The sequence below is a fragment of the Lissotriton helveticus genome, chromosome 1_1, assembly GCF_964261635.1.
Source record: "Lissotriton helveticus chromosome 1_1, aLisHel1.1, whole genome shotgun sequence".
Classification (NCBI taxonomy): domain Eukaryota; kingdom Metazoa; phylum Chordata; class Amphibia; order Caudata; family Salamandridae; genus Lissotriton; species Lissotriton helveticus.
The window spans coordinates 271302054-271317279 of NC_136057.1; the positions used below are offsets into that span (position 1 = coordinate 271302054).

Below are 15226 nucleotides of genomic sequence, written 5' to 3' on the forward strand. Positions count from 1 at the left end.
GAAACGTTTAATTGTGACCTAAAAATGCATAAGTCATGTACAGTGAATGCAGCAGGGTGACAGTACAATGATAAGATGGGAGAAAGTAAAAAAGCAAGAAATTCAAGGGCCGCCTCAGATTCAACTCCCTACTGGACAGCTGGCAGAAACTGGTGTTTGACTGAAGTTGTGCATAGCACTATAGCCCTGATTTAGAGTTTAGCGAATGGGATACCCGGTCACAAACGTGACAGATATCCAGTCCACCGTATTTAAAGTGCCATTGGTTACTTGTAATATGGCGGATGTTATATCTGCCATGCTTGTGACAGAGTATCTCATCACCAAACTCTAAATCCAGCCTTATGCTAGGAAGAAAACAAACCCGGGCACAGCAAATGACAGTGAAAAATGAATAATAAAAAAAAACAATTTAGCAGCAGAATGAGTTCTTGCTGAAGGTTCCCAGACTGGTTGCTAGACCCCTGATAACATGGTATTGGCTACTACTTCAGCTTTCCTGTATTGTATTAACAAGGTATCCCCAGATGAACACTGGTATTCAACACTCTAGCCATTTGCCCGCCCAACAGAAGAGACTGATCAGAGGTTGCTTTCTTACTATTCCGGAGGCTCGTCTGGTCTGTCAAGGTTGGAAAACCCACTGGAGCCCAACCAAATGCAAATGGACCCCAGACATCCCGCCACAGTGTCAGAAGTTCTATATGCTAGTACTCCGATTTGCGACTCCCACCCAGCTACCTGGCTGTAGTTACACTAAGATACAGTTCCAAAATAACTCGTGAGGGAACAGTTCAGTGTGGAACTACTAGGTTCTACAATCAGTCTAGTGATCCCCTAAATTCCATTAAAAAAAAACCCAAAAAGAATTCTCACTTCTAATAAGATTTATTGTGGTATTTATAGACTATTGTAACCTCTGTACTCTTAACCAAATCATATGTATTCCAATATTATTCGTCTCTAGTCACCCTCAATCAACCAGGTGAATCTTCGGTGCCTCCTCCGTTAAGATTATGATCTTGTAGCTCTCAAGGCAAGTCTGGTAGGGGCAACTCAATGTGATACCCTTGTCTCTGGTGACTGACAGCGGTCACTGTGCTGAAACGCAGGTGTGCGTGGCCTGTGAGACTGGCTAACACTTACGTGATTCTAGGACATGCATGTATATATCTGCATGTTCAATGGAGTTAACCACTGATTTCTTTCTAGCAATAAGTGGTACTCTAGTCCTATGGACCTTCCGACAGCTTCTGCCACTCTCCAGGAAATTCACAGGGCATATGCCCAATAAATGCCTCTTCCCTGCTGATAAACTACATTGAACGAGGACTCTCGCTGAATTTAACACAATCATTTACCTCTCCATTTTATCACTAAGAACATTAACACTATGTACACATCATGAAGGCCTTAGGTCCCGCCGTGCAGGCAATATAAATTGTGAATACGAATTGTACAGAACTGGCCAAATGGCGAATGGCTACTGTGCTGGTAAGGGAAAAGATAAAAACACATTTCTTAACAAGTGCAAAGTGTGTGCTCACTCGAGAGTTGTACTAACCAGCTAGCTCAACTATGGGATATGCTTGGAAATGTGACCAAGATTAACTGTTCCCCAGTTGCACTGAAGAATATGGAAATGGCCATCGTCTTAGACAGTGGCAGAAGCCGTGCAGAGGAAATGTTCAAAAACCACAAAATAGCCATACATTATGCTAGTGAAAAGGGTAGAAGCTATGCAGAGGACATGTACAGCATAGGCAAAGGAATAGTTAGAAGCCCTGGAAAGTAAGGTTAGAAGTGATGAAAGGAAGTATGTAGAAGCTTTGCAAAGGAATAGACATAATTTGTGCAAGTAAAGAGGTAAAAACCACAACAAAATGGAGGCTCTAAAAAGAAAATACGTAGAAGTGATGCAAAGCTAACAGGCAGAAGCAATGCAAGGGAAATGGAAGGAGGTCATAAACACAGTTAGGTAGATAGTATGCAAAAGAAATAGATAGCACCCACCAAAAAGAGGCCAGGTAAGGAAGGGGGAATATGAGAGGTTTGGCAAAGGAACTAGATAGCTATGCAAAGGCAATAGATAGAAACAATGCACAGGATATAGGGAGATGCTATGAAAAAGAAACAGACATGGGTTAACACTGCGGAAACAAGCCTGAACTAAATTGACACAAGCTGTAAAAAGAAAACACAAAAAAGCAAAGCAGACCCCAAACAAAAGAAATGATTGCAAGCTGAGCATGTTAACAAAAAGATTATGACAGAGGAAGCAGGCTTATAATGTGAAAAAGAAATATGTAGGAGTAATGCACAGGACAAGGTTGTTAACAGGGCTAAAGTAAACTTAGAATGCCATATGAAAGCTTTGTTGGTATTTTTATTTTAAAAGTGATAGGAAAATAAATTCTGATGAGACACTTTCTCCCACGCAGACCTGTCTTTAGAGAAAACTGCACCATTTCAAGATTCACAGTCTGACGAAATAGAGACACTGTGACAAGGTGTCACCACTGCACCAAGAAATCCATGTGGAATATTAAAGTGCATAATACACAGTGGTCACAGGACGGTGCCATTGTTCGACTGGAGAAAATACACCTGCAATACATGCTGTGACCCCCTTGGAATCCATAGGGATTTACTTGTGCAATACAATAGTGTGTCACAACAATAAGGTCTTCGCTTTCACAAACATGATTCTAAACCTCTGTCAGCAATTAATACCTTTTGTTCTAAACTCAGTTCATGGTGGAGGAAAGAGAATCCTGTGGAAGATAGGTGCAAGCAAAACTAGACTGCTTAGTTTTCAATGTTGCCCTCTTTGGTTTTGAGTAAGTGGAGAATAGGTGAAAAGGATGTGTGTAACACCTCCTTAGTGATTGGGAAAGAGGGATAAGGAACCTAGGAACTAGCAGACGGGGAGCATCCTAATAAGGTATTGAGGAAAGAGTAACTATCGTGAGTGGGGAGAGATTACATGGCACCAGAATGGGCCGGAGGGTCTGGAAAAGGGGAGGATGGAGCCACAATGTATTTAGATAAGGTGGCAGGGTGGCAAGGGGAGGACTGAGTCTTTCAAAGGGGGGAAAGGAGCACGAGTGCCGGAAAAGACACATATCTGTGTGAGCAGGGGGGCAACAGAGCCTCGGGGAGGCATAAAGATTTTCAAACTCTAATTTGGAGTACATTTTTATGCAACAATTTGAGTTTGGTGAACAATTAAGTAAGAGGATGGTGTCAGATCACAGCCTAGACAACCTATCAGGGAGGCAATTTCAAGTTAGTGTGCATGACTACTCCACTTAGGTTAGGTGAGTCGTCGTCCTGTCCCTGTGGTGGATCTGAGTGGAGACAAGAGGGCGAAAAACAGTATCAGCATATTTTATGACCGCCATTGATACGTTTATATATGATTTATGACCTAAAGCTATGATAAGATTGAGGGATTGGGGCTTTGGAGGAGAGGGAGAGAGTTGAGCCTGGAGAGTCTGTGTAAGGAGAGCTAGATCATCTGGGTCAGAAACAAATCCATCTTCCTCGTTGATTAATAAGAGGAAACTGGTCGATATTAACATCAGAAAGCAGCCCCAACACCTATGCGGAGTGTGAAAGGACAAACAAATTAGGTTAAAAACAATTCTTATCTGAGAAGTCTATTCATTTTTTTTTATCTTTGGGAGAGAGAAAGGAAACGGGGGTTGAGGACATCCAGGGCTTGGGCAAGCTTCTTCAACAAGAGCTTGCTGCTCCTCAACAAAGATGGCTCCTTGAAGTCCGTGACCGATCCACTCCTCAGTCGCCGCAGGAATTCTCCAGCGTCAATCCCACGATGAAGCATGGGAGGCTAGCACAGCCAAAACCATTATCGCACAACACTGGCCCACACAAGTGAGGGGTCAGCTGAGGGGGCAGCGGTCAACTAGCAAGAACCAGGCCACATTTTCTACCCAGAAGTAAAAACATTCCTAAAATGTTCCAAGACGAGAGAAAGAAGGCAAAAATCCCACGGCAGCCATCACGAGCCACTCTCTCTTCTTCTAGTGACCAGCGGAGGGCTCAGGGGCACCAGCACAAAAACGAAGGCATTATTTGTGGTGGGGCAAGGTCTTTACAGTGTTCCTGGCACCAACCTGCAAATGTGGTAGAGAAACAACATGGGTGTTACAAGAAGCACTAATGGGCATTATTAATACCCTTCAAAACGTTCTATAAGGGACAATTCTTTCATTCTACCTAGAAAGATTTTACAATAGGCATCGCTACTATCCATTCAGGAAAAATATTACAAGGGGCGTCAATATCAGCCTAGTGGAAACTATTTTACAATGGAAATTTACTATCATCCAACCAGGAAAGGTTTCACAAAGGGTGTCACTATCGTACTATCAGCAACACTAAGAATGGGTGCAACTTAGTAGCCTAAAAGCAGAAGATATTTGACTTGCATTAACCTACCAGGAAAGGTTTCATACTGGACATTCCTATCAGGCTAATTATCCCTAATGCCCAGTATTGTCTAATGGACATTAAGGTTTTGCAATGGGATTAGCCCCATTAGGACAATTCTACTAAGTCATCACAAATAAACAAACTGTCTCCTCAACAGACCCTTAAACAAAAGACCGGGCAATCCTATGCTATCAGAGAACAGGCACATTTACATTAATCTGAAACACCAACAAAACCACCTACACCTAATAGTCTGCAAAGATGGCCTGTGAACTACAAAGTTAAATTGTGGCCACTTGCTTACTTGAGCTTGGCTTCCAGCAGGTTCAGGTTCTGCCTGTCCACATAGCGGGAGAAGAGGGACTGGAGGTTTGAGGGTATGCACAGCGCTGCTGCCAAAGAGTTTGCTGGGACACGAAGGAGTTCCCGGGTTACTCGAAATACAAGATCAGTCCTGGGCATGGGGAGAGAAACAAAGCACAGGTCACAGAGAAGTAGGCGTTTTACATTCCTGCTGGCAGGCATAAACAAGGACACGTCACTAACTCTAAACCCCCAAAATGGACCAGCTTTGAATCACTAAGTCCTTCTTCTCACAGACTACCTATTTCATGCGTAACTCTTTGCCTCAAATGCCTCCCAGGCCTCAATTGCAGCAGCCTTTACAGATGATATGCGCGCCACATTTAAGTGGATGCAGGGCAGCCAACTCAAATGTAACGCAGGAAAGATGGAAATTATATCGTTTAGATCCCCTGTGTTAAACTGGTGGGAATATTTTTGGCAACCCGCTCTGCCAGCACTGCCTCCCCCATCTATGGTGGTTAAAAACTTAGGGGTGAAGCTGGGCAATGCCCTTTCTATGCGGCTGCAGAGCTCTGAAGTGGTGGGCATCTTCGCACACTGAAGACATTTCTTTGTTGTGATCCATTGGCTGAGAACTTGGCACTTGGATAATATGAAGGCTTTCCATCTAGGAGTGGTGGTGGCTTTGGTGAACCGCCTGAAAGTTGTCCAAGATGCCACTGCCAGGCTCATCTTGCACCTGCCTAGGCGTTCTTGTAGGTTGCCCGTTTTGAAATCCCTCCATTGGCTACCTGTCAGTAAAAATATTTTCTTTAAAGCCCTGGTCTTGGTCCATATGGCAGTGTTTCTGTCCTGGATATCTGGCAAAGATGTTTGTTCCTTTCCTGCCCTCCAGAACGCGGTGTCCAGCTTCTGCTTCACTGCTGAATATTCCTAGCTTTAAGTGTGTTCGAAGGAGTGGCGAAGCCACTTCTTTTTGTGCTGCCAAAGCTTGGAATGAGCTCCCACTTGAATTGTGTCAGATCCCCTTAAGAACACATTTTGTAAAACACTAAAAACCTAGCTTTTTTCTGTTGGACAGTTAAGGTTATTGTTACACATCTTTATAAAATTCCCTTCATTCATTCATTCATTCATTAATGTCCTCAAATATCCATCACCCCAGAATGAAGCTTCAAGAGCTGAAAGTTGGAGCCCATGGAGCTTCCCTACACATCTAAGACAGAGGCATCCATTGGGAAAGCTACTCAAGCAAGTACTCTATTGTGAACTGTGCTCACAAACTGGATGGATGGTCATCACATGCATGACCAAGGGTGTTGAAGGATATATTACGTCTGGAAACAGCAACCTACGACATGGCTCTGACAGTTTGCTCCCACAAAAAGTCACAGTTGCACTTTAAGGAAAAACACTGTTTATATAGAGGTAAAAATGTAGAGCTCTCCAGACATAAAAGACGTGCAGCCCAGCCCTGAGGGAGTGAACTTTGCAACAAAAAAAAAAGTCTGCATTTTGGAGGAATTCTGTCAACACTTTGGGAACAAAGGTGACATTTCTCCTACCACGTAGTATGAATGGAACATTGTGAAAAGTTCAGAGAAAGGGGCAACCTAAAAGCCAGCCTGCCACGAAAATAGCTTCAGGGGAGGGGGGGAGAGGAATCAACGAGTGTTAAGAGTTTGTGCATCAGCATGGGCAGAACTACTTTCAAGACACAGCCTTCAGTAGGCTGCTTGACTGGAGTTTGGTAGAGGGGAGAATTGGAAGGGCCAGCCTGCGGTGGGGTTGTACATGATGTCTTTTCACAGGGATAGGTGTTTCGGATGACAATTTGTTTTTATATGGTCATGATACAACAGTATTTGTAGTTGGGCAGCACTTTTAATAACAGGTATTCATGGTACCATTGGGAACAGTACTCAATATACTGATCTTGGCAAAATTAAGGTTCTTTGGGCTGTGCCTGGATTTGTGACCTGTAATGTAGATGCAAGAGGCAAGGACCACTCCCTTAGCCATCCCGCTTCTTGATACTTCATTAGTCTAGTGAGCAATAATTCATTTTTCTCTGAAACACATATTAAATTGCAATAATTTTAACTCTTTGAGGAACTGGTTAGGGTTCTAAACTGGACAGTAATAGGGCAATGGTATAAAACTTTTGTCCAGGGACTCTCGGGTGTCCTTGACGCCTACTCAAGGGGTCCACAACTACTTAGAAATTATATAATATGAAAAGATTAATAAGGTGAATAAAAATAAAGAAGCAAACATTAAACGTTTTTCAATGTTCTGTAAATATGAAGGAATTTGAATTTAGATGCAAAAAATTAAGTTGGTATCCTTAGACTGATTTCTGAAAGCAGTGCAAGTGCATCACACAGAATGTAGCATGGTCTACGGGCGGCCTCAATGGATTTCAGCAAAGCTCCCACCTTCCCTTCAAAAAATGTGATTATTTTTAGATTTGTGAATTAAATAAAACATTCATTTATTTGAGTTTTGTTTGACAAATGCTTGGTTTCCAATTTTTGTGCACGGTTTTGCGGTTCAAATCAGTGAAATGGAGGGTCAGTGGGAGACCTCAGATTGCAGTATTGATTAAGTGGGGGTCCACAGAAGTTGAAAGTCTAAGTAACACTGGAATAAAGTATTATAATTTTAATAAAAACTATGTATCTCACCCATCTTATAAATGGGTCAATTTTCTGTAGCAATGATAAATGGTTGTTTGCAAATAAATGTATATTCAAAGGTAAACACCTTGTATCTCTAGTGAAATAGTCTATTTTTCACACCCAAATAGTTAATAAAACAGCAACTGAAGACGCACGGTCTTTGAACTAGAAGATCAGACAGTTACACCCTGTTTGCAAACAGGTATCTGATGCTTCTTTACTCCCAAATCGCCCTCTCTTGAGAATCAACTGCTGCTCAGTAAAGGAAAACAGGTATGGCAACTCCAATGCCACCTCGCCTTGCTACTTTACCGGTCTCAATAGAAGACAGTAAAAGTCTGATGCATTAAAATAGAGGATTTGTGTGCCTCACTTTCAGAGACCTCAAACCTTTAATCTAATTCAAGCCATATAGAGATACTTATACTCCACAGTAGAATCATGGCAGAGTGTTGGAGAATGGGACATTCTCCTGACTGAAGCAAGTTGCAGCAGCTTATTAAACTGAGCTGTGGCCAAAACAAGAGAGCACCCTTGTGAGATTGTGGAATTATTTGCTTTGGTTATGGGCAAGATAACATCCAAGCACTGAAAGTCCTTGAGATAGAAGTTTCAGTGATGGCTAATTTAGGAGCAGACCAGAGAGAATCAAAGATTCGGTGTACTTAAAGTTAGGTCATTTAACAACTCTCCAGTTCCAAAAGCAGACCTCACCAGGTTGGTTATTAGTACACAAGTTTCAAAATGTAATTTAAATTAACAAATATAAAATAACATGGTTGAAGCCCCTTTTAACGTGGTCAACTATGTTACTTTAAATCATATACCATCAGTCTACCACTGCCAGCAGTAAGGCAGTGTCGCTCTCTTTATAGTAAGATGAAAAGCTTTGGTGGATAGAAAATCTTAAACGCATGCAGAAGCTCAAATGTTCGCTTTTAAAGCGGTGCTATTTGTAATCTGGATTTAGACGTAGCAAAGTACGGCTTTGCCAGAAAGCAGAAGCGAAACAAAGTTATAAGGAGACTTCAGCTCAGTTCTTACCATAGGTTGTCCTGCATTAGGTCTTTAGCAGTCACAGAACTAAGAATCTGCTCTCCTCTGGACAGGATCTGGTACAATAATGATAGTCCAAACTACAAACAAAGAAAAAGTGAAGCTATGAGATTACATTCAAGCATAGTTCTAGTTGGTACGTCAAAAGAGAAAGGTGAGGATCACGAAAAACAAAGGGTTTTTATGACAGGAAAGCAGAGAAGAGAAGATAATCAGAAGAAAATGCAAGCAAATGCAGAGAAGAGAAAAAGGCAGGAAACAAGGGTAGTTGGAAAAGGAAAATGTTACTTATCCAGTAGCATCTGTTTGTGGCTGTTGATTCACGTGCTTGGTATAATCCGGCCATGTAGTGTTGAGCTTGGAGGTGTGCAAGTTGTTTTTCTTCAAAGAAAGTATTTCACGTCACAAGATATGGTGACTCCTCCACTTGCTGGTAATGCGTATGGTTATTGGCACCGCTGCTAGACTGTTTTCCTGCAAGGCGGTGAAAATGGAATGTCGAGCAGTGTAGTAAAGTGAAATATAGATGCTGTAAAAAGTGTGATACTGTATAAGATTGTATGTAAACAGCATAGGTGTCCGGAGAGGAGGGTCAGTGCATGTTAATCGACTGCGCAACATACTACGAACAGATGCTTACTGGTTAAGTAACATTTGCCGTTCGATGCATGTGTGGCTGTAGATATACATGCTTAGCATAGACTGTAAAGCAGTCCCCCTCCAGAAGTGGTGTCTAACGTGTGGCGGTTACATTTGTTTGAAATAATGTACATAGAACAATTTGGCCCACATTCACTTGTTGTCGGGCCAGCACATCTAAAAGTAAGGCTTTATAAATGTATCAGCTCTACCCTATTTTCCCGTGTCTCCACCTCAACGTTGAGGGGTTGCTTAAAGGGAGAGTTTTCAATGTCAGCCAGGATATCTTGGACTTTATCGGAAAAGAAGGATAAGAATTGACTACATATCTCCTGGCTAGATGGCGCAACCAGCACCTGTTTTTGACTCAATTCCTTAAGGATTTTAAATGTTTCTTTTTGTTGGTTAGTTGCCATCAGGATCCTCTTCTCATAATATTCGGCCTTCCTACTAAGCAGTGCTTTTTTGTAGGCGGCGAGTTGGCTCATAAGCTTTTCGCCACCTTCTTTCATGGTGGCAAAGTGTGCATTTCAGAGCTCGGAACTCCTCCGTGAACCAGGGTGCACCCTTACCCTTTTTTCCTGTTTTTATTCTCTTAGCTGAGGCTAATTTATTCATGACAGATGATAGCTGGCTGCAGATGGATTCAGTCCACTCTTCCATATCCACTATCATTGGCCTAACTGGGTTTTCTCCAAGGGTGCCCTCTAAACTGGGACCCTTGATTTTATTCCAACTCCCTACTAGTTTCCAGGTTGGTGGCGGGCCAGAGTCTTGTCTAGCTCAAGGGAGTAGAAGAGTAATAAAGTAAAGGGGTAATATCCACTAGATTCACAGAAGAAAGAGTTGTCCAGACCAGGTCTAGAGTGTGTCCTTTCTCGTGGGCAGGGGATGTTACAAACTGTATAAACCCGAGGGAGGGGAGCGTGTCCTCGAACTGTTAGGCCTGTGCCCCTCTGGGTTTCTGGTCCCAGTGGTAGTTGAAATCTCCTACAACCAGAAGTTGTTGCAAGCGTGAGCGGAGGTTGGTGACACATTCGGTGAAGAGATCTACGAAAGACGGTGAGCAATTAGGCGGGCGGTAAACTACCATGATAGCTATATTTGAGGAGCTGTGGCAGACTTAAGTTATCAAAATATCCACCGCTTCTAGATTTCTACTGACAGCTTCTCAATAGTCAGATGACTTTTGGAGAGTAACGCCACTCCGCCTCCTCTTTTCCCTGCTGCCCTCTTGTACCAAGTGGCATCATAGCCATCAGGAAGAGATGCGATTAAGGTCAGGGCGAGGATGTCAGGGGCGTCTTCTTGTAGGAGGGTGAAGATTTCGGGGGCATGTTTCTGTAACGAACGTGTGTTGAGAACGGAGAGTTTGGTGTAATTACTGCTCCTGGGGTGGGAGTTATCCGGGTTGTGTGGAGATATAACGCTAGGTGTCTCCCTCCCCTGTGAGATGAGACCTTCTCTCCGGATAATATTTACTATATCTGACTTTAGAGGGCTTAAGCCAGCACCCAGCACTCGTAGTTCATTGCCGGAGTATGACCGGATTTGGCCAGGGTTTCTGGCCCCCAGGCACGTTCGGGCGCGACTGGCGCAGACGGTTTTGCCTTAGGCGCGCCAGCCGCACGCCCGCTGCGCGTCGGCTCCAGCGTGCAGGTCTTTCATGACCCCTGGCCCCTCCCTTCCAATCAGCCCTGCTGTGCAGCAGCGGACACCCCTGATCGCGTTGGGGAAAGCGGGGAAGGAGTGCAAGGCCGGTCAGGAGAAGCCCTGGTGAGCCTAACAGTAATGCGTGTCAAAGCGTGAGTTAAAAACAAAGCAATTACACAGTTCCAATAGTTAAAAAGCAAGCAAGTTTAAAAATCAGGGTTTGTCATTTTTAAAAGCAATACAATCACTGCCTGGGCTAGCGCGTCTGCTCTACCTGTAGTTAGGTGAACCGTTGTGGTTCACCTAACTACATCTGTTCAGTTTTTCAGGGACCCCACCAGCTGATTGGCAACCAGGAAGACGAACAAGTTACTTACCTTTGGTAACGATATATCTGTACGAAACATTAGTTGTTGATAGAATCCTTACCTTAGAATAACCCCCAGGCATCAGACTGGATCCGGAAAGCTTTTGTCAGCAGTACCCCTGCGCATCGGTAGGGGTCGTCGTACGGCTCCGCGTACGTCGTTGGCATCGTAGTCACCGAGATGACGTCGCTAGAGCTACTTAGACCAGCCCACGGGCGGCGACGTCAGTTCTGTACACGACTTTCCACGCCAGGAACGCAGAGCCATGCAAGATACTGACCACTGGTGCATTGAAACTAGGGCCCTGAAAGGGATGACCTTAACCCTAGAAATGGGAGAGGCGGTAAAGAATCTATCACTAACTAATGTTTCTTACAGATATATCGTTATCGAAGGTAAGTAACTTGTTCATCTGAAAGAAACACATTAGTGATAGATTCCTTACCTTAGAATAGATACCCCAGCAATACCAACCCCAGTGGTGGGTCTGCGAACAAAGATCACACCAGAAAGTCACCGAGAACAGAACTACCAAAGAAGCAGTCTCTTCGGACTTGACTGTCAAGGCAATAATGCTTAGTAAAAGTGTGCAGCGAGGCCCACGTGGCTGCCTGACAGATGTCTTGCAGGGGGACACCACGTCCCAATGCAGTAGTAGCTGCTGTCACCCTGGTAGAATGGGCGCGAAACCCCGTCGGAGGTGGCAATAACAGGCCTTGATATACAAGGCGAACCAGAGGTAGAAAGTCCTCTTGTGTACAGCCCGGCCTTTCTTGGCGCCCACGTAGCCAAGAAAGAGCTGGTCATCCACCCGGAACTGTTGTGTGCGATTCAGATAAAAGGAGAGCGCAGGTTTTGAGTCCAGACGGTGGAGCCTCTCTTCCTCTCTAGAAGGATGCGGAAGGAAAGTGGGCAAAGTGATGGTCTGCCCAATGTGAAAGGCAGTGACTACCTTTGGCAAGAAGGAAGGAAGATTACGAATCACAACCTTATCCGGATGGACCGACATGAAAGGATGCTTACAGGAAAGAGCCTGGAGCTCACTCACGCGCCTAGCAAAGGTGATGGCAACCAAGAAAGCAGTCTTCAAAGTCAATAATCGAAGAGGACAGTTGTGAAGTGGCTCAAAGGGAGTGCACATCAAATATGTAAGAACCAGATTAAAATCCCACTGAGGCATTACAAACAGAATAGGAGGGAAAAGGTGAGTAATGCCTTTGAGAAATCTACTTACAACAGGGGACTTAAAAAGAGAGGGCCGATCAGGGAGTCTGAGAAAGGTCGAAATTGCAGAAAGGTGGCCCTTAATAGTGCCTGGAGCAGAGCCCTGCTGGGCCACAGAAAGAAGGATCAAAAGGACTTCTGATAGAGGGGCAGAAAGGGGATCCACAGCCTTTGCTGTGCACCATGCCACAAATCTTTTCCACCTTCAGGCGTATACCGATTTAGTGGAGGGACGCCTGGCTGCCAGAATGAAATCACAGACTTCAGGAGGCAAGTCAAAAAGAATCAACTGTCGCCGCTCAATCTCCACGCAGGTAGGTGGAGGCGGGACAGATTCGGGTGGAAGACCGTACCCCTGCTGTTGCAACAGAAGATCCTCTCGAAGAGGCAGTCAGATCGGGGGATCCATGCTCATACTGAATAGCTCGGGATACCAAACTCTTCAAGACCAGTCCCGAGCCACAAGAATGACTTGGGCCCAGTCGCGTCTGATCTTCAGCACTCTAGGTAGAAGTGGTATAGGCGGAAAAGCGTACAATAGACCGCAGATCCACTCATGACGAAAAGCGCACCGAGCAAGTGCTGCCTTGGAAATTCCAACACGCAGAAGTGATGACATTGCGCATTCTCTTCGGGGGCGAATAGATCTAACCAAGGCTCACTCCACTGTTGAAAGAGATCATGCACCTGTGGCTGAGTTTGCCCGCCCTGGCGTTCAAATAACTTGCCAGATGTTGAACAGCCAAGGAAATGCATAGACGTTCCAGCCATGTCTAGAGGCGCAGATCCTCCTGACATAGGGTCCACGACCCCACCCGCCTTGTTTGTTGCAATACCACATGGGGTGGTGTTGTTTGTTGCAATACCACATGGGGTGGTGTTGTCTGTGAACACCTGCACGACTCTCCCTTTGGCAGAGGTAAAGAATGCTTTCAGTGCAAGTAGGATCGCCCGGAGCTCCAGAAGGTTGATATGGAGCCTTGACTCCGCTGGAGACCAGAGGCCTCTGATCTCCGCCTCTCCCATGTGGCCGCCCTGTTAGACCTGGCACCTTGGCGTGAGTCTCCCTTCCACTTTTTGCTGATGTGCCGCAGATGTTTCGCTGGTATTCGATGCTTAGGGCACTGCGCCACGGCCAATCTGTGCCGCAGTGCAAGTGCTCCCAATGTAAAGTGTATTTGTAATTGATCTCCACGATTGGCTTATTTGGTTTACTGTCAGTCCCCCGTAACGTGCACGAGGAGTGCCGGGGCTTGTAGATACAAATGCTGCTAGTGGGCCTGCAGGGCTCGTTGCGCCACCCACAGAAGCGGCCTCGTAAGATGTGTCTCGGGTCCACCTTTGCAGACCCTCCGTCCAGTCTCGTACTGTCACGCTGACTGCGCAAGTGCCCACACTTGCCAGTCCCCAAACCTTCCCTAACCTTCATATCAGCCACCCCTATGGTAGGCCTACGGGCAGGGTGCATTGTAAGCGTAAGGTAGGACAACCCTAGAGTGTGGCATGTCCTAGTAGTGAATTACCGCCCTTTTTGTTCTTCACTATTGAAGGGCTACCTGTTCTCTTAGGCCAAGGTGAGCTGCCGGAATTATTACACGCTATAATCCAGGCAGGCTCAGGGAACACGGTAGCACGTCGAGTTTAGTATGCCTGAACTCAGAATAATGAAATACTTCCTTTGGTAAGGTTTATTTTAATATACTGTGTTTGCAAATGCTACTTTTAGAAAGTTAATTACAACAAGGGGTGGTGAGGGACAGAGTCTCTGAATTAAGCAGAATACTCTCACCCAGTCAAGAGATCAGGGCTAGATCCAACACCGTTATTTAGCTCACTGCACCATCCCAGTTTCAGAACCTGGCTGTATGCAAATTAGTCTGTTCCTGTCCCAGTGCATGATGGGAACAGGGCAAACCAAACTACAAAAGCCAATTCTTACACTGGGAAGGAAACAAGCTTCCGGGGACCGGTTTCTGGCATTACAGCCGTCTTCGGCCCGGCTTGCTTGAATCCTGATGGTGCAATGAGCAAGGGACTCATGTCTGAGTATACCCTTCCACGCTTAGGGTGGACAAAAATAATTACAACAAGGGGTGGTGAGGGACAGAGTCTCTGAATTAAGCAGAATACTCTCACCCAGTCAAGAGATCAGGGCTAGATCCAACACCGTTATTTAGCTCACTGCACCATCCCAGTTTCAGAACCTGGCTGTATGCAAATTAGTCTGTTCCTGTCCCAGTGCATGATGGGAACAGGGCAAACCAAACTACAAAAGCCAATTCTTACACTGGGAAGGAAACAAGCTTCCGGGGACCGGTTTCTGGCATTACAGCCGTCTTCGGCCCGGCTTGCTTGAATCCTGATGGTGCAATGAGCAAGGGACTCATGTCTGAGTATACCCTTCCACGCTTAGGGTGGACAAAAATAATTACAACAAGGGGTGGTGAGGGACAGAGTCTCTGAATTAAGCAGAATACTCTCACCCAGTCAAGAGATCAGGGCTAGATCCAACACCGTTATTTAGCTCACTGCACCATCCCAGTTTCAGAACCTGGCTGTATGCAAATTAGTCTGTTCCTGTCCCAGTGCATGATGGGAACAGGGCAGACCAGACTACAAAAGCCAATTCTTACACTGGGAAGGAAACAAGCTTCCGGGGACCGGTTTCTGCCATTTCAGGCGTCTTCGGCCCGGCTTGCTTGAATCCTGATGGTGCAATGAGCAAGGGACTCACATCTGAGTATACCCTTCCACGCTTAGGGTGGACAAAAATAATTACAACAAGGCGTGGAAGGGTATACTCAGATGTGAGTCCCTTGCTCATTGCACCATCAGGATTCA

At 45.1% G+C, this 15226-nt stretch overlaps 1 protein-coding gene across 2 annotated transcripts in view; it reads right to left on the minus strand.

Annotated features, from left to right (window-relative positions):
• Window positions 1-2368: 2368 nt before the first annotated feature.
• PATL1 (PAT1 homolog 1, processing body mRNA decay factor) overlaps window positions 2369-15226 on the minus strand; it is a 203851-nt gene continuing 190993 nt past the window's right edge. The window contains exons 17-19 of one of the 2 annotated variants that reach the window (XM_078666733.1): window positions 8490-8581; window positions 4763-4912; window positions 2369-4139 (exon numbers count right to left, since the gene is read on the minus strand). In XM_078666733.1, coding sequence (XP_078522859.1) covers window positions 4118-4139; window positions 4763-4912; window positions 8490-8581 — 264 coding nt within the window. In that variant the 3' untranslated portion in view covers window positions 2369-4117. Of the gene's footprint in view, window positions 4140-4758; window positions 4913-8489; window positions 8582-15226 lie in introns of those variants that run through there. The other variant, XM_078666817.1, reaches the window with a different exon arrangement.